This window comes from Ursus americanus, chromosome 28 (genome assembly GCF_024610735.1).
Source record: "Ursus americanus isolate L20-20 chromosome 28, mUrsAme1.1.p, whole genome shotgun sequence".
NCBI lineage: Eukaryota > Metazoa > Chordata > Mammalia > Carnivora > Ursidae > Ursus > Ursus americanus.
Genome location: NC_142154.1, coordinates 38875690 through 38899609, shown reverse-complemented (window position 1 = coordinate 38899609; position 23920 = coordinate 38875690). Strand labels below are relative to the sequence as shown.

The window sequence follows — 23920 nt, the reverse complement described above, 5'->3', positions numbered from 1 at the left end:
CCCAAACTAATATTTGGAAGTTTTGTTGTCACATAACTGGAAGTTTTACTTGTTTGTTCACGTACAAACAAAGGCATGAGAGTGAAGGCTTTTGGGGAAAAAGTTTGCATAGGTTCTTATGCCGTAGTTTTTCGCTCCTCCCATCTTTTAAATTTTTCCCTGCATCAGGCCTTGTGTTGAGCAAAAGATTATTTGTCTTCTTATTAAATTTATGGATATGTTTCTGACAGGTTAGGATTTGTCTACTGAATAACTGTGTTTTGCTCAGGCTGTTTTTATAACGTACTATTTTCTCCCTGCAGCATGCCTCTTCAGATGTTGAAAGAATGATCCTGGGTAACAAATGTGATATGAATGACAAAAGACAAGTGTCAAAAGAAAGAGGAGAGAAGGTAAATTTGAACTGAATGCATAAAGATTGGACGCTATTCATACTAAGTATTTATTTTCTTAGTATTACTTAATTATTGATTTCAGTTTGAAAAATACCTGTATTTTAATCCTTTAAAAAAAACAACAAAGAGATGTAATCCATACTTGAATGGTATGATTAGTATTCGAGATCCAGCTCTGTATACTGTGTAGTCATGACTCATTCCTGAAGAATTTGCTGTTTTCTGGGAGATACAAATTGGTCCTTTTTCACATTCCTGCAGCTTAGAGCTCGGGCTATTTCTTCCATATCTGTGTGAAAATGCCCAGTTTTAAAGGTCAAGAAAATCATTCTCTTCAAATAAAAGTGATTGGATAGGTGAAGGTTAAACAGGAATCATATTCCAATTCATTATTTTTTTCCTAAGAGTATTTTACGCCATATTAGATTTAGGTCATTGTGGATGAACTGCTTGTAACTCATTAAGCTGTGGACGTCATTTATAGGCGTTTCTCTATTTCATATCCTGCAAAAAAGCAAGAGTTTATTACATGTACATATTTACTTCTGTGACATTTTCAAAATTAACTTAGAGGCTTCAGTTTTTAAATCTTGGAATTTTGCTTTGGCCTTTTTTTAGAGATGCATGCAAAATGTATTTTGTTTTTAAATCTGACTGAAAATTTTTTTCCCCTAAGAACATTCATTTAGTCTTGTTATTTTAAATAAACTGGGAGCTTTTGAGGAGTAGATGGAAATAGAAACCAAATAAAAACAAAAGCAATGAGTACGTGGTATTTTCAGCTTTCATTCTTTAATGTACCAATTTATTAAAAAATAATGAAAAATCAGTATAGTAACTGTTGGAGAGTTGTACTTTGGTAGCAGGTGAAAGGGGTCAGTGAATCCCAAATTACTGGTAGGAGCAAGTTATCTATCTCACGGTTTTTCTTATAAGCATATTAGAGAACTGAAGTATAATAGAAAAAAAGAATAACTTAAGTCATGTTTTGAGTGGAAGCACTGCCATTTTACTTATGATGGTTAAGTTAGATGTCTACATTTCAAACACATAGAAGAAAGCAAAGAAATTTGAGAACCACAGGAGTTTTCAACTAGATCCTCTCCCTTTGGGACTTTGAACAACCTAGAAAATGGAAATGCTTTATATGTTGAAGCAACTTGAATGGAATTTAAATGTTTCTGTTTGCCTTTCAGTTAGCAATTGACTATGGGATTAAATTCTTGGAGACAAGTGCAAAATCCAGTACAAACGTAGAAGAGGTAAGAAAGAAACGTTCGGTGACCTATTATGGGGTAACATTAGAGCTTAGGTGCCTGTGTTCAAGCAGCTCTCCAAGACTTGTCGTTTTCTTAGTGAATGCCTTCTGTGAGCTCCACCTCCCTTTTGCGAACTTCGTGCTTTTGACTTTTATGCGGACCCAGGTTCTTGAATTTCTAGCACCCAGCCCCCACATGGGCTGTATGAGATTGCTCAATTAAGATTCACTGTGCAGAAGGTAGAAGTTCCATTCAAGTTCAGCTCTGCCCTTTGTTTGGGAAGCCAGAAATGCTGCACTCGCCGACCAAGCACAGTGTTTTCTGCTCATTTATCATGGTTCGTGTCATCCTATAGTAGCCCGCAGCAGGGGAATCTTAATTACTTTCATGTCTGTACTCTCTCAAGAGAGAATTTAACTGATTATTGAACAGATTCCCTTAGATTACGCATGATACATTGTAACACAACAGCATTTAGTAGAAATAAATGTGTTTATCAGAGAGTAGTTTTAATAAATTTCCAGTAAGTGAATTGTTAAAGAAACCCCAATCATCTAAAGTCTTCTAAGAATAGATTTTCTTTACCAAGGGCAGAGTTGTTGATAATATTTTCTTTTTTAAAAACATTTTTTAGGGATGCCTGGGTGGCTCTGTTGGTTAAGGGTCTGCCTTTGGCTCAGGTCATGATCCCAGGATCCTGGGATCGAGTGCAGGATCGAGTCCTGCATGGGGCTCCTTACTCAGCGGGGAGCCTGCCACTCCCTCTGCTTGTACACGTGCTCTCCCTCCCTCCCTTCCTCTGTCTCTGACAAACAAACAAATAAAAAATAAAACATTTTTTAAACAAGTTGTAAAAATGATACATGTGTGTTAATACATATAATTCAATAAACAGTAATACTGGTGGTTTTGTAGACATTTAATTTCTTGGGCTGCCACCACTCACCATAACATTGTGGCTAAAAATCAAGATTTAAATGACTTTATTGGCTAGGGGACACTGATCAGAACTTTTTCTTTGTTTTCAGTAACTCACACTCATTTTTTCAGGTTGTCTAATGGATGTTAGGAAACAGGAAGCTTCTGTTGATGTATTTACACAAGCTAGAAGAGCCGAAAAAATGCTTCCTTCTGCTTTCCACGAAAGGATTTCCTTCCATCAGAAAGAGGGGAGCCTCTTAAGTAGAAACAGGAGAAAATTTGTTCACTGAGATGGCCCAGATAGGGTTGCTCGTACAAAGTGAACTCCATACCCTGGCCTAATGGAGCAGTTTTAGGTCCCTGTTCGTGGCTGCACCCTGACTGCATCTGTGGCTGACAGAGAGCTTTGAGTTATGGAAGTATAGAGCTGAGAATTGCTCGACCTGCTTGTTCTGACCAGCTATTCGGGAGAAATTAGCAATTTTCCTAGAGTTTGATTTAATGTACTTAGCTTTTCATAAAACCTGGGATGGTCTTCTTTAGAAACTTAGATTCACAGGTGACCAGTGTGACCATGCAACATTGATAGTAAGTGATGATAGTGGTTATCATATTGTTTCTATACTTGAATAGACATAATCCTTCTGCCGAACATCTTTGGGGGCATCAGAAGTGGTTGGGAACAAAGAGACTGACAATTGTGGGTTTAGCATGGAGACACCCGAAGACTCTTTAAGAGTCTTGGCTCTCTGTAGAGAGACCCCTGGCTGGCTTAGTCAGTGGAGCATGCGACTCTTGATCTTGGGGTTGTGAGTTCAAGCCCCACACTGGGTGTAGAGATTACTTAAGAATAAAATCTTAAAAAAAAAAAAAAAAGTCTTGGCTCTGTAGAAACAAAGTAGAGGTGATAGAATCAAAAAATGTTTCATTTGGGTCAAGACGCACTAGACACTGTCACTGAGATTAATCGGATTTGTCCTCCTTCTATTTGAACTGATTTCCACGGTGGGGAATTTAGCTGAACTAAGACATAGAAGATGATATAATTCTCAGGTCCAAGAGTGAAAGCAATTTGAAAGAGAAGAGATTGGCGATAAAAGGTAGGGATTTTTGTGAAAACAGATTCTAGAGCTTTAGGTAATACGTAATTATTCACTCAATTATTAAACAGATATTCGGCATCTCCAGGACAAGACCCTGTGCCCCGCTTTGAGGACCTGGGGTGACCTAGAGCCTCTGCCCTGCCAGGTGCTTTTGGTGTACTGAGAAAGCTACCAAGTGTCACGTTGGGAACTTGTGCCAGATATTATGTGCAGAAAATATTTGATGAATGAATGAATGACAGGTGTTTTTTTTTTTTAATTTTACTTATTTATTTTAGAGAGAGAAAGAGTGTGCATGTGCGAGCAGGGGGAGGAGCAGAGAGAGAAGGAGAGGGAGATGATATCCAGCAGACTCTGCACTCAGCGCAGAGCCTGACCTCGGGCTCACGACCCGATCCAAAACCAAGAGTCGGATGCTCAACTGACTGAGCCACGCAGGCGCCCCATGAATGACAGTTTTAAAATACTGGAAAGTGTTTATGATACTGTTGAAAAATAAGATAAAATATTCAAGTGTGTACTATGATTACAGTTACGTTCTTTTCTCAATTAAAAAGTGCCAAATAATGTTTTTTAATGAAATAATGAAAAATCCTACATTTCTTTTTTAAAATATATTATAAACATATATTAATAAAGTCTTTGGTTTACCTTTAGGCATTTTTTACACTTGCACGAGATATAATGACAAAACTCAACAGAAAAATGGTTTGTATCACTTATAATTTTTATTTTCATTATGCTGTTTGTTAAATTTGTTTTCTTATTTTTGCTGTTTATTTATTTGGTTAAAAGGATAGGCCTGATTATAACATATTCACATTGACTCATTTTTTTCCTGACTCACATACTCACCTGGTTGAACTTTGATTCTTATTTCTGTTTCTTCAAGTTTCTTACTTCTGAACTGTGGCTGCTTCCGTTCTTTCATCTGACTCTGTAGGTGGTCTTTAATGGAATTTTTACCAGAATAATTAATGACACAAATTAAATTTTTGCCATTAAATTATCTAGTTTATAATGTGACAGATATTTATATCTATATATAATTACAATCTTAAAGTTGCTAAAGTTCACTCAAATTAGAAATAATGTCAATGATGAATCATTAGCACCACCTTGAAAGTTTGTTTTCATCAGAATCCTGAATATAATTGTATACCTTCTGTTAGCACCTGTTCTTACCACTAGCAAGAGGATTGCCTATCCCAGTATCTTAACATCGTTTCCATCATTACCCTTGAAACTTTACACTCCATTGGCTATAATTCCTCTGAACTGGAAATAGGAGCTTCCCATCTGATACATTATTAATATAAAAGGTGCTATCCTAAAAATATGTTTCTCATTTTAACCCACCATTTCCAATGATACAGACAACATCAGAGCCTAAGGAGTCTCCTTTCTAATAAAATACTCTACTGAGTACACATTTGTGGTTTGGTATTTGGACGCTTTAGATAATTGGGATGAAACTTGTATTTCCTGGGTAACTTTATCCTCCCTTTTCTAGAATGACAGCAATTCATCAGGGTCAGGTGGACCAGTGAAAATAACAGAGAACCGATCAAAGAAGACCAGTTTCTTCCGTTGTTCGCTACTTTGATGAACTCTTTCTGAGAGACTGCCGCACACCTAAAGGACCCTTTCCTGCTTCTCTGAAAGCACAGGTCAGCCAGCCTCAGAATCACACCGCCAGGCTGCTGCTGAGAGCACCACTGAACCTAGACTTCTCGACACAGAATGCCACGTGGATTCCAGCCTCATGGCCTATCCAGATAACAGGCTCCTTTTTTCAAACACGGAAGCAATGAAGTGGAGACATACGCAGGACCTAACTTGTTTTTCCTTTGGTTTGTCTCAGAAGCTGCTATCTTTTCTTTTTCACTTTGCACATCAGTGTTAGCCTGTCCCTGCTACAGCACGGTCTCAGACTCATATTTGCACACTTTTGCCTCGTTATAAGTTCTAGACAAATTTGTGCACTTGGGAATGTTTGAAAAAAGTAAAACATTTAAAGCAGAGGTTAACATACGAAAATTACAAGGTGTTTGGTCTGGGTCATGTGGCCAAATGTGATTGCATTGATAGAATTTTTTTAAGGGCTCTAGTTTGTGATTTCCTTAAATCAGAATCCTTAAATTCTGATAAAAGTGATCTTAAAAATTCATAAAAAATGTCCATCTATTCATCAGAGACCATAATTCCTTTATTTCTTCAGATTGTTTAGAGTTTTGTTTCATTCCTGACCTTTTTGCTGGAGAGTTTGGGTAGCTTTTTTAAGTCACTTTTTCAATTGATTACCTCTCTCTGATCAATAGAAGCTACATTTGGAAATCACCTTAATCTAGCATTTCCTGGTGTTTGTATTTACTATTCTTTCCTATGTTTGACCTGTCGTAACCACTCAGTTATTGAAAACATAACATATTTGAACATTGTTGTCTGTTTCTAATTGTGATCTTCTTGAGCTGAAATTTTACATAGGCAGAGAGATGTACCATTTAGCTCTTATTTTAGCATCTTATTGTGGTTCTGTCACATCAGCATCGTAATATATGCAATATATTTTTTCTTAAGTTCACTCTTTAGCTTGCTGGTTTTGTTTATTATACCCAATCCCTACTGTGATCCCTGTCTGCAAAATTTAGCAAGTATTAGATTTAGATTTTTGTTTGTAGAAAGCTTACGTATCGGGAGAGAGATTAACTTGTTGATGTAAATCTAATAGAGATAGCTCTTGGTAATGGCGAACAGAATGATTTTTTTGTTCTGTTTTTACTTGGGCTTCTTTTCTTTCTTTCTTTCTTTCTTTCTTTCTTTCTTTCTTTCTTTCTTTCTTTCTTTCTTTCAGGTAATTAGACATAGTGCAGCCTCTAGGAAAAGTCTTGCCTTTTCGTTAGAGAAAATATGAACAAGGTTTCCATTTTAAAACAGCTGTTGTTGAATGCGTAGAACCCAGTTCCATCTGTTCAGGTTTGTTGTTATAGAACTCAGTCCGGTCATCTGGGCCAAAGCCAACCAAAAGCTTAGCTGCCTTTCTCACCAGACACTGGTACTGGTATACCTTTTGTAGATGAAACTTTCACGTAAGAAAAAAAAAAGCTATTTAGCGTTAACTTACGTGCCAAATTCAGATCATCGTGTTGTTATTCTAGCCTTCACTGTCACAATACAGAAGGGAGTAATGAACAGGTGATTAGGGACATGAATTCTGTCAATAATTATTCTTCCTGTTAGGCCTTTTTTGTTTCTTGAGGGTTACCATCATGCTTGATGGTCGAGAGTGGAGACGAAAACGGAAGTGGATCGCTTGTCACCGCAGAGCATTGCGCTTTAGATTAAGATGCAGCATTAGAGCACTTGGGCCGGTCAGACCCGGACTACTTGTTGGGAAACTTATGTATAGTTAAGCAGCAGCAGATATCCCAGAGCTATTTTGGATGGATACACTAAAAATGTTGACAAATTTCAGCCTTCCTGATTTTTTTTTTTTTAATTTACCTATAGGCCTACAGGCACCTGTTGGTGTCCCAGTATAATCAGTAGTTGCTTGACTGAAAGTTGATTGTACATCTACCATTTTAAAATTAGATACATTTTTGGAAAGAAAAACGTAATGTCTTAGAAACATCTTGTATTTACTAATTTTCTGAATAAGATCCAAGCAGTTAAGCTTTCTGAATGGTAACGAAGTACTTTCTAAAAGGCAAGTGCTATGACACCATGTATGAATGTAATTCTAGTAATTTACCTCTGACTATTTGGTGTCTTAACACTTTGGTTTATATCTCAGGGGTTGTCTGCAAACCAAAACTGACATATTCTGTGGTTAGCTGTTTTTTTTTTTTTCCAACACAGTGTTTTGCTTTTGTTTCATTCCTTCTCTCTCCTTTTGTCTTATGTGGGTTAATAATTAGTCTCCATGAACTTCCCTTTGAAAGAGCCTGTAAAAGTTAGATGAGTCTTAAAGTGCTCTTTGAAGTAGCAGCAATTTGGGGGTATATGCTCTGTTTATAGAAATAAATTGTCCTTGCTATTTTCTTACATTTAGCTTTGCTAAATTGTATATAATTTGAGCTAAGACCATAGGAAATTCACTTTCTGCATGGTAAAATGACCCAATAAATATTCCACTTTGCTTAATAATGTACATATAGTGCATTATTTTTTCTATTTGTAGATGAATTTAGTGACATAATCGTCTGTTCCCTGCTGAAACTGAAGAAATCTAGTTTTGTGTGGACATGTTTGTGGTCTTATGGATAAGGTACATGAAGACTTCTGCAGCGGTATTCGTGGTTCGGTGGCTGCACTTTATTATCAGCGTGCTAATTTTTGACAATGATTGGACTAGACCTTTTCACCTAGAGTCTGAGGATATCAGACACTGAAAATGTGCTGTAACTCAGTAGCATGTAAACCAGTTGATTGTACACGTTTCACTGGGAATTTATTTTAGCTGTTTTACTTCATGCAGATGACGAGAAAATGATCCACCTGGGCCTCGGGTACGAGGTGCCGCAGGGCTCCTTACTATTTACACGAGCACTTGTGCAGTCTCTGTTATAAATGGTCAGAAGACTATACTCTTTACTTTGAAGGACTGTTTTTTAATTATACCTCATTTAGCTAACTAGTATTCTAATACCTGGTAGAAAACCGGTGAGCCAGCCTTTAAGCATCCAACACCATTTAGATTATATGTTTTGTTTTGGACTAAAGACATCATTGGAAAAGGTAGGAGATAGTTTACTCTAGAATAGAACATACATGTCCTATCCGCTAGTGCAAACAAGGTATGATCTCCCTGTCTCCATTAAGAAATTTAGCTGTGCAATATAGATGAACGTTTGCAGAAATTTCTAAGTAAGAGATTATAACTCCATTTTACAGATTCTGAATGCTGAGAATCTGTTTTAAGGCTTATAAAGTTTTTCCTGTGAACAGTAAGTGATGCATTTAAGCAGATTTTTTTTCTAGTTCATGACTTAGCTTTCTTTATAAATTTAGTACTTAATCTTTAAAAATGAGCTTCTAAGCTTCAAATTTTAAAACAGCATTTCATTATGTTGGTTTACTTATCTCGGATTTTAAGCACTCATTTCTGCCATCAGGTTTTTTAGAATTTTTCTTTTAAAAGAAAGGACATTCCTTTTCCCTCCTTGTTACATCCAAAGAAGGGAGGGAAATGGAATGCCAAAAAAAAAAAAAAAAAAAAAAAAAAGGAATTCCTTGTCCTAGAGGGACCTAGAGGGAATATGCTAATAAAATTTTAAATCCCAGCACAATTTTACAGAGAATCGGTCTTTTTTTCTTTTTTAAGACTAATAAAGTTATCGGGAGTCCTGTTCAGTCTGAAAAATTTCTGAATGACTGAAACTTACAGAAGTGAATATCAGCAAACAATTATTTTAGGGATATTTTCAAATTTTACTTCATTTTTTGAAATGCTTGTGCCATATGTGATTGCATTTCTTATTGCCAAGAACTAATAGAACTTCTTGTTTCATTTTCTTACCTTTTTAAAAATGTGAACTTAATTATTATAATTCATTCCTATGGCCTTACAGATGGGTTTTATTTTGTTTGTTTGCAGCTGACACTGCAGTTCCTTTAGTGCAAAATGCCATAATAAACTATTTGACTAAAATCATGCCCCTAATGGGAAATTTCTAGTTTTTCCATAGAATTATCCTTCTGTGTATGTTTCAGCATATTTTATTTTTGCTTCAGCAGCTTAATGTGAAAAGCTCCTGCAGATAAAGTGAACCTGTCATGTGGTTAATCTTGTTTAAGCCAATTCATTAACTGTATACTGATACTGATGCTGTGGTTTGTTTTTGTTTTTGTTTTTTAAATGGATTTTATTCCAGGTGAACTTTTTTTTTACAATAATGTTCGTCTATAATAAAAACTACATAATGAAAATACTCATGACTCTGAAATGAATTGCACATTTAAAAAATGTTTCTTCAGATTTGCTAAGTGTATGATTCAAACCATGGTAGGCTTGAGATATTTGAGCAAACTTATGTGACTTGGAGTTGTTTAAAGACTCAGAAGAATGGTCGGATCTTCTCATACCTAGATCAGAGTACATTGAGGTGATTCTGTCGTAGAACTGCAGCCTTGAATCGATCATCCTTCCCTTCTTAGTCCTCCCAAGTTTAGTTTCTGTTGTTTGGTTTTCACTTCCAAATAACACAGATCGAGGCCCCAGCCATATCACTGTTCTGTCGCAATGCTTGTACACGTTCCCGGCCGTAGGCTTTTGTGTTCATCCCCACCACCATTTTGAACCTTCACGGTTCTCAAACTTTATTCTTGGTAGACAGGTCTTTCAGAAAGCTCCTGCCTCTCAGAGAAGAGCATCAGTCACAAACGAAGTTCTTGGCCATCTCTTCATCTCTTAACCTATAGCCTACCATGGGCCGGTGCCCAACACCACCCTCATCCTCACTCCTTCCTTTTGGAGCAGAAGCATCCCTTCTCTTCTGTGCTTTTCTCACCACTGCCTCTTCTCTGCACTCATCCTCCCACCTCTTTCTCTTCCACCTTCACACTCTTAGCCCATGCTACACCTGTCCCCTCAGCATCTAAGCATCCTTAATCCTGCAGTCCTTGGCCTCGTGTCTCTCTCACCTATTGCCCTTTTTCCTCTTCTTCCTGTTGTAGCTAAGCTTCTTCAAAGAGTGGCCTACAGTTACCATCTTCACTTTTTCATTTTTCATTTGTTCCTCAGCCTGCTCCAGTTTGGCTCCACGCACTTCACTGACATTGGGCTTACAGTGGACTAGTTGCTGAAGTAGCAGACAATTTTCAGTCCTTATCTTGGTTAACCTCTTGGCGGCATTTGACCAGAATATGTCTTCCTCCTAGAAATGTTCTCTTAGCTTCTGTGACAGTATTCTCCTGATTCTCCACTTTTCCAAAAATAATTTCATCCTTGTTCACGGCTCTTAAATGCTCATAACTTCTATGATCAGCCGAATAATGGCCCCCAAGGATGTTCATGTCCTGATCCCTGGAACCTGTGAATGTTACTCTACATAGCAAAAGGGACTTCACAGATGTGGTCAAATTAAGGCTTTTGAAACGGGGGGTTGTCCTGGATTATCAGGGTGGAGGACATGTAATCCCAAGGGTCTTTATGGGAGGGACACAGGAGGAGTTGGAATCAGAAGGAAACTACGGGATGACAGAAAGAGAGAAAAGGTGTGATTGTGCAGGCCTGTGAGCCAAGGAATGTAGCCTCTGGGATCTGGAAAAGGGAGGGGAAGAGTTTCTCTCCCAAAGCCTCCAGAAGGAACCAGCCTGGCCCTGACACCTCAGCTTTAGACTGGTAAAACTCATTTCATAATTCTGCCCTCCAGCGTTCTACGAGAGTAAATTTGTGTTGCTTTAAACCACTAAGTTTGTGATTATTTGTTATGGCAACAATAGGAAACTAATGCAGCTTTCAAATTTGTATCTCTAGCCCCACACTCTTTGCAGACAGGAAGACTTCCAAGTTGATCTGCCTATTGGACGTCTCCCCTGGGGTCTGCTACAGGTAATCAAACAACATGTCTGAAACTCAAACTCAGCTCTCTATATTTCCTGCTCCCCAGCAGTTCCCACCAACAACCCTTAAGCCCAGGAGGAGAAAGCTATTCTCTCTCCTCTTTTCTCTCTCATGATAGATAGTACGATCATCTACCTAGGTCCACGCACAGTTCACCAGCCTCCAAGTCTTATAGATCAAACACCTTCATCTCTTCCTCATCCATCCACTTGTCCATTGTTTCTGCCCTGTCTGTGTTCAGGCTGCCTCATCTTTGCCTCGATCTCTGCAACCTCTCCCAACCAGTTGCCCAGTCCCTACTCTTAGTTTCCTTGAAGCCAGTTTTCACAGTACCGACAGGAATCATCTGTCACTGTCAAACTGAATCCTTCCATGGTATCTCATAACCTTGGGGTAGAAGCTAAACTCTTCAGCCTGGCAAACAAAGAGCTTTACCACCTCCACATCTTTCTCTCCAGTCTTGGATCTTGTCATACCCTAACTCATAGCCATTTTGAACATCACCAGTAACTGCAGTTTCCCGAACACACCATGCTTTTTCATTTCCTTGCTTATACTGCTCCTTCTACTGATTTCCTACCCTTTCTCTGGCTAACTCTTCCTTATCTTTCAAGACTCAGTAAGGGTTTATCTGGGAAGACTTTGGGCACAATCCATCCAGGTTAGGAGTCCTCTCCCGTGTATGCCCAGAGTATTCATGCACCAGATTCGAACTGTCTGTTTATTCTCTTCCCACTAGACTTTAAGCTCCTGTAAGCACAGGCACCGTGTCTTTAGCTTTTGTTTCCATAGTATCCAGGAAGGAGGCTGGCACACAGTAGGTGTTTAATAAGTGTTGGAAGAGAATCAGTGAGCTTCAGCACTCATCAAAATTAACATATTGTTGAAGAAAACTAAGTCATTTCAGAGCTATCTTGTTTTCCATTTACTTCTTAATTGAAAGAAAATTTTAAGGTAAGTCCGCCTGGGTGGCTCAGTCAGTTAAGTGTCTGCCTTCGACTCAGGTCATGATCCCAGGGTTCAAGGATCCAGTCCTGCGTCAGGGTTCTTGCTCAGTGAGGTGCCTGCTTCTCTGTCTGCCTGCCACTCCCCCTGCTTGAGCTCTCTCTTTCTCTCTCTCTCTGATAAATAAATAAATAAAATCTTTAAAAGAAAATACAAAAAAAAAAAAAAGGAAAATTTAAGGTAAATTCATTAATGCCTCCATAAGTATAGAAGTAAAAAGAGAAGCTTCTTTATCTCTTTTTGTTCTAGTCCTTACATTATTTTAATCTTTATTAAATATAGAAGAATTTTCTTTTAATAGGATAAATCACCCAGAATGCTACTGATGTGTTGACAAATTGAGTAAACCTTTTCTCCCTTTTCTTCATGTATCCTACCCTCAAAATTTAGTTTTTCCAATATTAGTTCCAGGAATGTATGAGGATGCCCCCATAGCAAATAGAATTATTTTCTGTCCCTCAGAAATGCTCTGCTTTCTCTCACTTTGAGGCCTTTCCACTTGTTCCTCCATTTCTTCCCTATTCTTATCTTTGCTAACCCCTGGGCAGAGACTTGAATGAGTGAATATCTTTAACAAAACTTCACACATCTGGACTGGGTGCTCTTCCCCCTTCCTGTATATTCTCACAGCAGTCTATATCTGCTTGTCTGGCTTCCCACAAGACCGTAAGCTTCATGGAGAGAGGAGCACATCTGTTTCCCGGTGTATTCCCAATGCCTAGCATTGTGCCTGATACTTTGTACGCATTCAGCAGGCGTTTTGAATGAATGAATGAATAAATGGTTAAGTAAATATAAATCTATCAGCACGACCAGAAAACAAAGCTCAGGTGAATTCATTGGTATCTTGGAATGACTTGTAGGTCTGTCAAAACCTTATTTGATCAATTGCTAAAATGTGGTATCATTTTTGTTTCCCCCTCCCCCCAGCTCCCCACATGCACCCAATTCTGAGGAATTTTCAGCAGTCTATATCCAGATCTATGGCATGTGCCAATGTCCTTCTACCAGTCACTTCTTAGGGATTTAGCTATCATCACTTAGTACCTTATGTTTTCAAGTCTTCAGGGGAAGCTTACAGTAAGTGCATAAAAACTTGAGGAGTCAGTGGCACTACTACTTTGCCTCAAACTCCTCTTATAAACAGCATTGTTAAAGTCAGTATAAAAGTGCTTTTTAAACAGCAATGCATTATATAAATGTAAGGTACTATTATTTGGAGAAAGCTTGAAATTAGTTTTTCTAGTAAATAACCATGAATGCTGAAGATGATTATTTTACTGGTGACTTTATCAATTTGGTCTAGTTGCTTTCTTCTTTTCTATTCCAAAAGACATCAGTTAAAGATGGCTTTACTGACAGGGGGGACAAACTCATTACATTTTGCATTACCTTCCCATTTTTGATAAACTAGATTTGAGGACTGAGATTGAACTGAAATATACTCATGATACTATGAATACAAATTCCCTCACCTTATAGTTCTGCATGTGGAGTTGCCTACTTCCAAAATATTTGAGGCAGCTTTAACCAAGACACATGGATCTAGTTACAGTTGACGTAATCAAGTCATTAAAGCAGGGATTAAAGAATAAGTCATTTTCTGAAGTCCTGGCAGTAATTATAATAACAAAAACTCAGAAGATAAATTGAGCTCCAAGCTTCTTGGGAGTCAAGATAAAGCCTGAATATAATGAGTTAGCACTCAGAGCCGAGCATGTGCGTTTGTCAGGAGAAACAACTTTTTTCTACCCTGAACTCAAATAGTAAAGCATGGCTCTATTAAAAATATTGAACAACAATAAAGTTTTTTTTTTTAAGATTTTATTTATTTGAGAGCGAGAGAGAGCACGCTTGTTTGCGTGCACGTGCACGAGCAGAGGAAGGGCAGAGGCAGAGGGAGAAACAGACTCCCAGCTGAACAGGGGGCTCAATGCTGGACTCAAGATCATGACCTGAGCTGAAGGCAGACACTTAACCTACTAGGAGCCACCCAGGCGACCGATAAAGTATTATAAAATGTGCAGGAAAAATGTAGATGGCCATTTGTTGTATAAAAATCTTAATTTATACTAAGGACCTGCGTACATTATGCTTCTGCTGCATTTGATAACTTTGATTCAGGACAGAACCAAAAGAATCTATGTGATGGTGAGTAACTATCATTTCGCACTGTTGTCTCAACCTGAGTTTCAATAGGTGCTATATAAGACACTTCAAAATGAAGAAGTGTTTCGTGGAGTAAATGGAAAATATATATGTCTGTTTTCAGTGGGCAACGGTGACATTTTACCATAAGAGTTAGATACTTGTATTATTTGAAGGCCCATTTTCAGCGGTGAGAGGCAAACTGTCTCCAGTCAGGTCCCAAATTTGTCTACTATTACTTGTCTTTTCAGTGTTGTTTCCAAGAGCTTTATTCATGCTAGACATTAAAGAATGAGTAGGAATGGCTAACACTTACATAGCACTTACGGGCAGGTACAATCCTCAAAATAACCCTTGAGGTATCATTATCATCATAATTCCCATAAAACATGGAGAAAAATCTTAGATGTGAATGATGGGGGTAACCTTCTGATTTTAATTTTTAAACCTCTCAGAAATTGTTGAATTACTATAAAATAGCAAATGTTTATAAGTTCCATTTTTTAAATTATTTCATTCACTGAATAGATATTTAGTGAGCACCTTTTAGGTGCTGTGGAAACAGGGAAACAAAACAGAACAAAGCCTCTACCCTCCAAAAGTTTACATTTTAATTGGCGACACAAAAGAGCAAGTGAAAAGAGAGCAGAGAGATTTTACTGTTGTGGGTGGTAGGAGAATGCTTTCAAAACAACCTTTCTGGGGGCGCGGGGGTGGCCCAGGGGTTAAGCATCTGACTCTTGATTTCATCCCATGTCAGGATCTCAGGGTTGCAAGATGGGGCTCCTCGCTGGGCGTGGAGACTGCTTAAGATTCTCTCTCTCCCTCTTCCCCTCTCTAAAAAAACCCACAACTTTTCAGAAGACTTGGGAGTGTGGGAACAAGACACACACACAAAAACAACCCTGAGAAGGACAGCTTCCTTCATTACTATTTCATACTTCTAGTAAGAGTTACCACCTGCGGTACCGCTGCATGGGTATTATATATGACAGCACGAAGTTCCCATAACTGTGCAAATGACAAAATGTGCCTTTGGAAAGACAAATTTATTTAGATAAAAAACTTAGAAAAGACTTTATTTACAACTGGAATCCTGCTTCCGTCCAGAGCTCCCTTTCCAGTCGATCTGGAATCTTCCCGGTCTGGCTCCAAAGCGGGCTGAGGAACCTCCTCTCCCCCTAGTCACCCCCCTCCCCCCGCACCGACGGCCTGATCAATGTGTACCAGTGAGGGGTGTTGGTAGGGGCGGGGTCGGGGCCCTCAGCTGAGGTCCCCAGCGAACACGACCTCTGCGTCAGGCGGTCCCGGACGCCAAGTGGGGCGGAAAGCCTGGCGCTGAAGCCCGCCCCCGCCCCGCCTTCCAGCCTCAACCTCTACACTCGCCTCCGCCCCGCCCCAACCCCGCCGAGGCGCACCGCCCAGCTTCCAGCCCCCTCCGCCCCGCTCCGCCCAGCTTCCAACCCCTTCCGCTGCGCCCCAACCCCCCCCTCAGCCCCGCCCGCCCCAGCCTCTCGGGCCCAGCTGCCAGCCTCCTACGCCCCTCCAGCTCCCTCTGCCCCTCCTCCAGTTCCCTCCGCCCCTCCTCCTGCTCCCTCCGCCCCTCCTCCTGCTCCCTCCGCCCCTCCTCCTGCCCCGTCCGTCCCTCCTCCAGCTCCCTCCGCCCCTCCTCCTGCCCCCTCCGTCCCTCCTCCAGCTCCCTCCGCCCCTCCTCCTGCCCCCTCCGCCCCTCCTCCTGCCCCCTCCGCGGCGCTCCGCTCCGCCCACTCCAGCCCCCCTTCACCCCACCTCCCCCGACGCGCCCCGCCCCCTCCGCGTCTCCTCCAACCCCCTCCGTCGCTCCCTGCTCGCGCCCCCGCGCCGAGCTCAGCTCCGTCAGCGCCCGGCGCACCTCGCGTCCCCGCCGGGCCTCCGGGCCGGCTTCCGCGGTCGCCATGACGGCGGCCGTGTTCTTCGGCTGCGCCTTCATTGCCTTCGGGCCTGCGCTGGCCCTCTACATCTTCACCATCGCCACCGAGCCGTTGCGCGTCATCTTCCTCATCATCGGGTGAGGCGGTTGCTCCGGGAAACCCGGGCCGGGGGCTCTCCTCCCCCGCCGGAGATACCCGCGACCCCCCGGCGTCCCCGCCGAACGGGTCGACCTTGTTGGGCTTTGGAGGGGGGAAGGGTTGGGAGGGGGAGAGCCGAGATCCCGCTCCCCTGGTACTCCTCGGCCTCCGAGGGTCGGCGGGAAAACAGGAGGAGCCCCGGGACCCCACAGGGCGGGCTTTGGGGAAGGAGCTCGCGCTGTGGGTCTCGGAAAACCCTGATGCACGGCTCGTGAGGTTTTGCCGAGGGTCCGTGGGTGGGCTCTAGTGAGTTGTAAGCCATTAAAATTGTATGAAAAAATTGTGGGTAGGTTCAAATATTCATCTTTTATTTTATTGGAGGGGGGTGTCTAGTTTCCCTCAGATTCTCACAGACATCTGTAATCAGTCCCAAAGGGATTAAGAGCACATTAGCCCCCGGAGCTTGGGTGTTTTCAAACATACCCATGCCCACCCCCTACCCCAGATCAGCCAAATCGTAATGTCTGGGGGGTGGGAATCAGGCCACGGATTTTTTTTTTTTTTTTAAGCTCCCCAGGTGATTCAGGTGTACAGCCAAAGGGTGGAAACCCGTGAAAACACCGAAGCACCTGTCAGTGCGTCTATTTGCAGGAGCTTGGTAAATACTGAACTCTGGTGGCGAATGTGGTCCTAATCCCGGTGTTCACCTGTCTGGCAGCTCTTCCGGGGCTCCCTACGTCCCCGTCCACCTTTGAGTCTCACTTAGTACCAGGAGAAACAGCCACGGTAGGCCAGTGAGAACCACCTTTTCTGAGCTGCTTCACCTCTCAAAACTGTGTTGAAAGTGTCCCATCAGATGTTATTTTATGTGTTATTTTAAAAACAATAGAGATTTGGGCGAAATGTTTGTAAAGCTTGTTATAATTAAAATCTACAGGTATGTTGTACAAGACAGGCCTGGAAAGCTGACTTAGATTTCAACAGGTTTTTCAACCTCTGAATTTTATACCAATCACTCTGTTAATAGAGATGTAGACTTTTTTTTTTTTTTGGAAAAGACACTTATATTTGCATATCAATGGGCAAAGCATTAATTAGGAAGAGTAGCAAACAACCAGGTTTCTAGCTAGATAGTCCTTGGCCGATAGTCTGCAGGTGTACCTCAGAAACAGGGCCATTGAAAAAAAATGATTGTTAGGAGAAAATCTCACATTCCTCTTGGACGCATGTTCATCTCACCAGGGAAAATGAACCATTGATTAAGAACAGTTGATCCATGTATGGTGACTAACATAATATAATAAAAATCATTAAAAAAAAAAAAAGAACAGTTGATCCAGGACATCACTTTATGAGGAGTTTCTTTCCCCTCTTATTAAAGAGTCAGGAAATCTTTTCCTTCTCAAGTAGGGTTTTTTCACTTTTAAATCGTTATTAATCCTGTTCACTTATACCTTTTCCCCCCTCTAATTTTCAGAGCTTTTTTCTGGTTGGTGTCTCTGCTGTTTTCCTCCCTTTTTTGGTTCATGGCAAGAACCATTACTGACAACAAAGATGGACCAATACAGAAATATCTGCTGATCTTGGGAGCATTAGTCTCAGTCCTTATCCAAGAAATGTTTCGGTTTGTGTACTATAAACTTTTAAAGTAAGTTAAATATTTGCTTTACCTTTTTTCCGTTTATATTTGAATTATCATTTAGTAGTTTGAAACATTAATATAGTGTGATATTGAGGGTCTGTGCCATCCTACAGAGTTGAAAGTCAAGGGATCGTACATTTCCAGCCTGAAAATATTGAGTATTTTAAAAAAATATTTATTTACTTTAGAGAGTGTGTGCCCGTGGCGGGAGGGGGAGACACGGGGGGGGGGGGAGGGAGAATCTCAGACAGACTCCCTGCCGAGGGTGGAGTCCACTCAACTTGGGGCTTGATTGAGCCGAAATCAAGAGTCAGACGCTCAACCGACTGAACCACCCACGTGCCCTGCAAATATAACTTGTGGACATTTCTTCCTTCACTCATTCAAAAAATATTTCTTGAGAATTTACTTAGTGTCAGGCACTGTTCTAGGCACTGGGGATACATGATTAGTAGACAAGTCTCTGTCTTCATGGAGGTTATAGTGGAAAGAGACAACACTGAATGAACAATAAAATACACTGTATGCTAGAAGATAATAAGTGCCCTGGAGGAAAATAAGCTAGAGAAATAGTCATTGAAACAACAAGAAAAGCTGTTCCAGCTTAGAATTAATGTGTGCTTCTCTTTGCCACCACTGAAAATAAATGATTCTTATAGAGATTATGCCTACCATTATTTTGACTGTATTAGGGGAAAACGGGTTTATTTTGTGATATTTCATGTGATTTCATACCTATAATAGAAAGATATATTTAAAAAGCCATGGTTATGAGTTCCCTTTTTAGTCCAGGAAGTAGGTCATCTGTAGGATCCATGAGGACCTCACATGAAACCACTGATTTGAAATACAGCTTGAACTTGGAACCATACTTTCTTTCAGGCAGTCATGAGGTTGGCTTTGATTATGTAGTAAGGCTTAATGAAGTGATCAGTGTGCTCTTTTTATTTCTGCAAGTGAGATAATTAAGGCATTCCACAAATTTCATGTATGTAATCAAGACAACCTCAACAGCATCTCTTGTAATAGGCTTCTGATAATTTGTTCTTGCCAGGCCTTTTATATTTTTTACTTGTTGCATTTAAAGATTTTCTATATTTATTTATTTACAGAAAGTGTGGGGGGTGGGGAGGGGCAGAGGGAGAGAGAGAATCTTAAGCAGGTCCATGCTCAATGTGGAGCTTGATGAGGGGCTCCATCTTACAACCCTGAGATTACTACCTGAGCTGAAATCAAAGAGTCAGAGGCTTAACTGACTGAGCCACCAGGTGGCCCTACTTGTTTCTTTTTTCTTTTATTTATTTATTCATTTATTTTAGAGAGGTGGGTGGTGGAGGGAGAGGGAGAATCTCAAGCAGACTCCACACTGAGTGGAGATCTCATGACCCTGAGATCATGACCTGAGCCAAAACCAAGAGTTGAGCAATCAACCAGCTGAGCCACCCAGGTGCCCCCTTAACTTGTTGCTTTTAATAACAGATATTGAAATTTCATAATGAAGCAATTTTAATTACAAATAGCAAACCAGGAAGCCATTGCTTAGAAGCAAAAGTCTTAGAAAAGGTTTAAAAATGAGATCTCCATTAGTTTCTGGAAATATTAAAGAGCAACAACCAAATACGAACAATTACATTTAAGTGTCCACAAGAATACAGTCCTTAACAGATGGACCATCTATTCAGCTGTGGTTGAATGTTTCTGGTATGCAACAGTTACTTTCACTCCAAAATTTAATTTTAACTGTAGAATATATTCAGGTAATCAAAATGTCCCTCTTTCTGACCTCTGCCCCACATAGCCAAATGAAATTTCTTACATGGTTGTCATCTTGTCTCTTTCAAGGCTACACATACCTCATTTCTTCACCTGGCCGTCAGAAGACACAGATGTGGCTTCTAAACCTTTTATCATCTCTTTTACGTCAGTAGACATCCCTTTTTGTTAGTGCCTGGAGTTTACCTGTGCTTAGGACCCAGCACAGTACCCTGCTGTGGTCGAAGTAACACAGAGAGCAGTGGCCTTTCCTACCCTTGCTTGGGCACTCTACTCTTAACTCGGTCTCAGGTTGCACTGTTTTTTTCCTGTCAGCAATATCATTGGCTCATGTTGGTTTTGCATTTTCACGTTTGTTGGTCCTACCTTTGAAGCAGACCTAATTTGGAATAGATTTTCACAGTTTCAGGACATGGGTTTAATAATCCCTCAGGATATTACTAAAATCCAACTTACCTTCAGTGACTGAATCTGCTGTTCTTTACCACCTGTTTCTTCATGGATTCTGCCTGGAATGCAACCTTTTATTGGCACTGTCCTACAGTTCTAAAGAAGTACAAGCTGAACATAGGTTGCCATTTTTAATGAGGGCAATGAGGGAGTGGGGACATACGGGAAAGGAATTACAGGTCAGTCAAGGCTCTCGTGACACCAAGTTCAGAGAAGCCTCTTTGGCCCTCTAGGGAAACCATGATTATTCCTCTGAAAGGGCCTTTGGAAATTAGCAAGCAGATGATAGGACAAGCCTGTATTAACAGGTACCTTTACTTGCCATTGCAAAATGCATCTTCACCAAGCCTTTGTATTATTGTACAATATTTTTCTAGCAAATTTTAGATATATTTGCTGTCATGTAGTTATATGTTAAAACAAGTTTGAGAATTATGATACATTATCCATGACTAACATATAAATGCATTTAACTTGCGCTCATATGCAGTACTACATTCAAATATAGGAACTTGGGTTCAATTAATATTTTAACTATCTCCACTTCCAAAGTAGGATTTCAACTTTAAAGTACTCAATCACATTTTTGCTATCTGAATTTGGTGCCAAGATTAAAACGTGGAAGGTTTGTACCAGTTTTTTACATATATGAAATTGAATCAAAATATATATCACTGCAGTCTAATATATATTTATTTCATGTGTCAGCCCTCGGGAACAAGTACTTCATCTTGAAGAATGAATAAATGAATTGTAACTTTCAGCCTAGCAAAGAGCTGTACTGTGAGGAACTGGCATGTGGCCACAAGCGATAGTCCTTCCTATAATAATTTCTTTAAAAATCCAAATTATGGTTGCATACATTGCCTAAAACATACATTAAACATTTTTTGACTTGTAGCTTTTGTAATTTAATTCAATTTTGTCTTATAATGCCGATACCATAAATATTTCCTAATTCTAGAACATCTTCCATTTATAGAAAAAATAAGATAATCATTACTACAATTTCTTTTTTTTTTTTTTTTTTTAAGATTTTATTTATTAGAGGGAGAGAGAGCATGAGCAGGGGTGGGAGGGGCTGAGGGGGAGGGAGAAGCAGAAACAGATCCCCCCTGAGCAGGGAGCCCAAGGCGGGGCTCCATCCCGGGACCCTGAGAGCACAACCTAAGCCAAAGGCAGATGCTTAACCAACTGAGCCACCCAAGTACCCCACAAACTTTATATTTTAAAAATTGGACTTTTTCTTTTTTGTTCTTGGAAATAGTAATAAATGTAAACACAGAATTTCCACTTCAGTAAAACGGTCAAATTAAAAACATTGTCCCTCACATCATTGATCATGTGTTCTATCCATTAGGAACATCAGAACTAATGGTGTTTTCTCCTTTTTCATTTCCTAATGTTAGCATTGAGAACCGTTAATGCCAACAAACTTGCAACTTAGAATGAGGAAGTTTATTAAACTTTTGAATTTATATATTTAATACATTTGTGATAGCAATACCTTGCTATATCAGATAGCAAAAATCTTTTACTCATTGAGCGATTGATATAAAACAAATCCTCCAAAATTTGATTCTGTTGTACCATTATGTCCACTTGTTGATAGAGATTATTGCTATCATATATGTCTCTCAGCTTTAATTAGACTTTAACAACATTCCTGTGACAGGTTATTTTATTTAGGAAAATTGGATATTTTAGTTGGTTAGTGCTCCAGAAAAAGATGATATAGCCACTGAAGTTTTGATTAATGTCCTTGCTACCAAATAATGCTTCTAAATGGAGAGCCCTGAAATGGCATATTGTTTCTTTTGGGTTTAGAAAAGCAAAAGGCCCTTTTCATTGTGCTTATTACTATTTTGGTTGAATTCTGCATTGCCTTAATTTAAAGTAATCAATGATATTTATATTATGTAATGAATAGGCCAGCTATATTGAATATGCATACCTTGAAATTTAACACAATGCTCAGAATATAAATATGTTCTGGTTAATTTAATTTTCTACTCTTAGAGTTAACCTAACTCATTTTGTTTCAGTACTTGGTGAAAAATCAGTCGAAAATGTTTGGTTTCTTTATTGCTTCAACAAATATACCTTCTCACAAATATAATGTAAATATCCTTTGAGTCAGGGTCGTTGTTGCAGAGTTTCTAGCCAACAAATGTTAGTAATAGTGACAGTAATAGAACTGACAGCCACACCTTGCATTCCTACCTAACACATCTGCATGGGAGCAGGGACTCATGATAAGTTTGTGAATTGTTCCCAACAGAAGCACAGATCATAAATGATCTGAAGATCATTTTTTATCGATCAGTATTCTAATGTTTCATTTAGGTATTCATTTATCTCCTTTTTTGAGGGTAGCATTTTATTCTTCTGTGGTTAATTCTCCCCTGATGCCTGATTGGGATATGAAACAAATATGTAGAATATTTTATCATCTGAGGATCATATGATTAAGCATCCATATGAGAGCTCAGACCATGGGCATTCTAGGATTTAAGAGTAAGGAGAGATTAGTGATTACCAATCATTGGTAGAGGTGAATTCTTTGGGAAACTGCTGACTAAATGAGACTTTGGAGGATGAGTATAACTTAGGTTCTACGAAGTGGAAGGTAAAAGGAAGGGTGGGAAAATAGCTATAACCCAGGCAGGAGATATTACAAAGTATCAACAAACTGGCATTGAAGATCTAGTACTTTGGGAAGAGGGAAAAATTCAGAGTGTTAGAGGCCATAGGATATTGAATTAAATAAATATTTACTGAGCTCAGAAAGTAGTCAGAGCCATTGCTTTTTTTCTTACTAATTCAATCCCTGATGGCTTGTTTACTTATATTCTTCTTATTTTTTCTTTTTTATGTGAAAAGTCAGATGAAAGGTAAAGTTGGTTGGAAATTCTGGTTGATTTTAGTTAATTGAAAATTTGCTGGGTTTTGTTTAAATAGATTTCATTTTATTTTGTTTACTATTTTTAGGTTTTACTTTTATTCCAGTTACCATGCAGGGTAATATTGGTTTCATTTCTACAATACAGTGTTTCAACACTTCCATACGTCACCGGTGCTCATTAAAACCAGTGTCCTCCTTCATCCCCATCACCTATTTAGCCCACCCCGCCCTCCCGGAGGAGCCCCCCTTTGTTCTCTAGAGTCACGAGTGTTTAAATGGATTTTAGATTTAAGGTGTAACCTGATCAGGAGCCTCAGTAAGTGTCTAGACTTTGAAATACCTGTGTGTTTTCCTGATGTACAGCTTTTTCTTTTAAAAAATTGTGTGCTTTGTTTTAGAAAAGCCAGTGAGGGTTTGAAGAGTATAAACCCGGATGAGACGGCACCTTCTATGCGATTACTGGCCTACGGTAAGTTGGAGCTGCATGCTGTCGTTAAGAGAAAAAGCCAGACTTGACATAAAAGCCATTTTTTAAAAAATATCTTTGCAGGTTTTTTTGCTTCTTTTAGAAAAAAGATTTACCTATTTGAGAGAGAGAGAGAGAGAGAGGCTCACGTGCATGCGGGGCAGGGGGTTGGGGGGAGGATCGAGATCCCTAAGTTGAGTCACCCTTTCTACTCCAGGCAGTCATCCCTCAAGCTCAG

General features: G+C 39.8%; 2 protein-coding genes across 6 annotated transcripts in view; both read left to right on the top strand.

The window, feature by feature from the left end:
• The window catches only part of RAB8B (RAB8B, member RAS oncogene family), a 56838-nt gene extending 47227 nt beyond the window's left edge, over positions 1–9611 (top strand). Inside the window, exons 5-8 of one of the 2 annotated variants that reach the window (XM_045810615.2) lie at positions 303–392; positions 1592–1657; positions 4336–4386; positions 5192–9611. In XM_045810615.2, the coding sequence (XP_045666571.1) occupies positions 303–392; positions 1592–1657; positions 4336–4386; positions 5192–5284 (300 nt within the window). In that variant the 3' untranslated portion in view covers positions 5285–9611. The other variant, XM_087856892.1, reaches the window with a different exon arrangement.
• Positions 9612–16215: 6604 nt separating this feature from the next.
• The window catches only part of APH1B (aph-1B gamma-secretase subunit), a 58872-nt gene continuing 51167 nt past the window's right edge, over positions 16216–23920 (top strand). For all 4 annotated transcript variants that reach the window (XM_087856890.1, XM_045810674.2, XM_045810673.2 and 1 more), the window contains exons 1-3: positions 16216–16445; positions 17924–18094; positions 23615–23685. In XM_087856890.1, the coding sequence (XP_087713016.1) occupies positions 16333–16445; positions 17924–18094; positions 23615–23685 (355 nt within the window). In that variant the 5' untranslated portion in view covers positions 16216–16332. The remainder of the gene's footprint in view (positions 16446–17923; positions 18095–23614; positions 23686–23920) is intronic.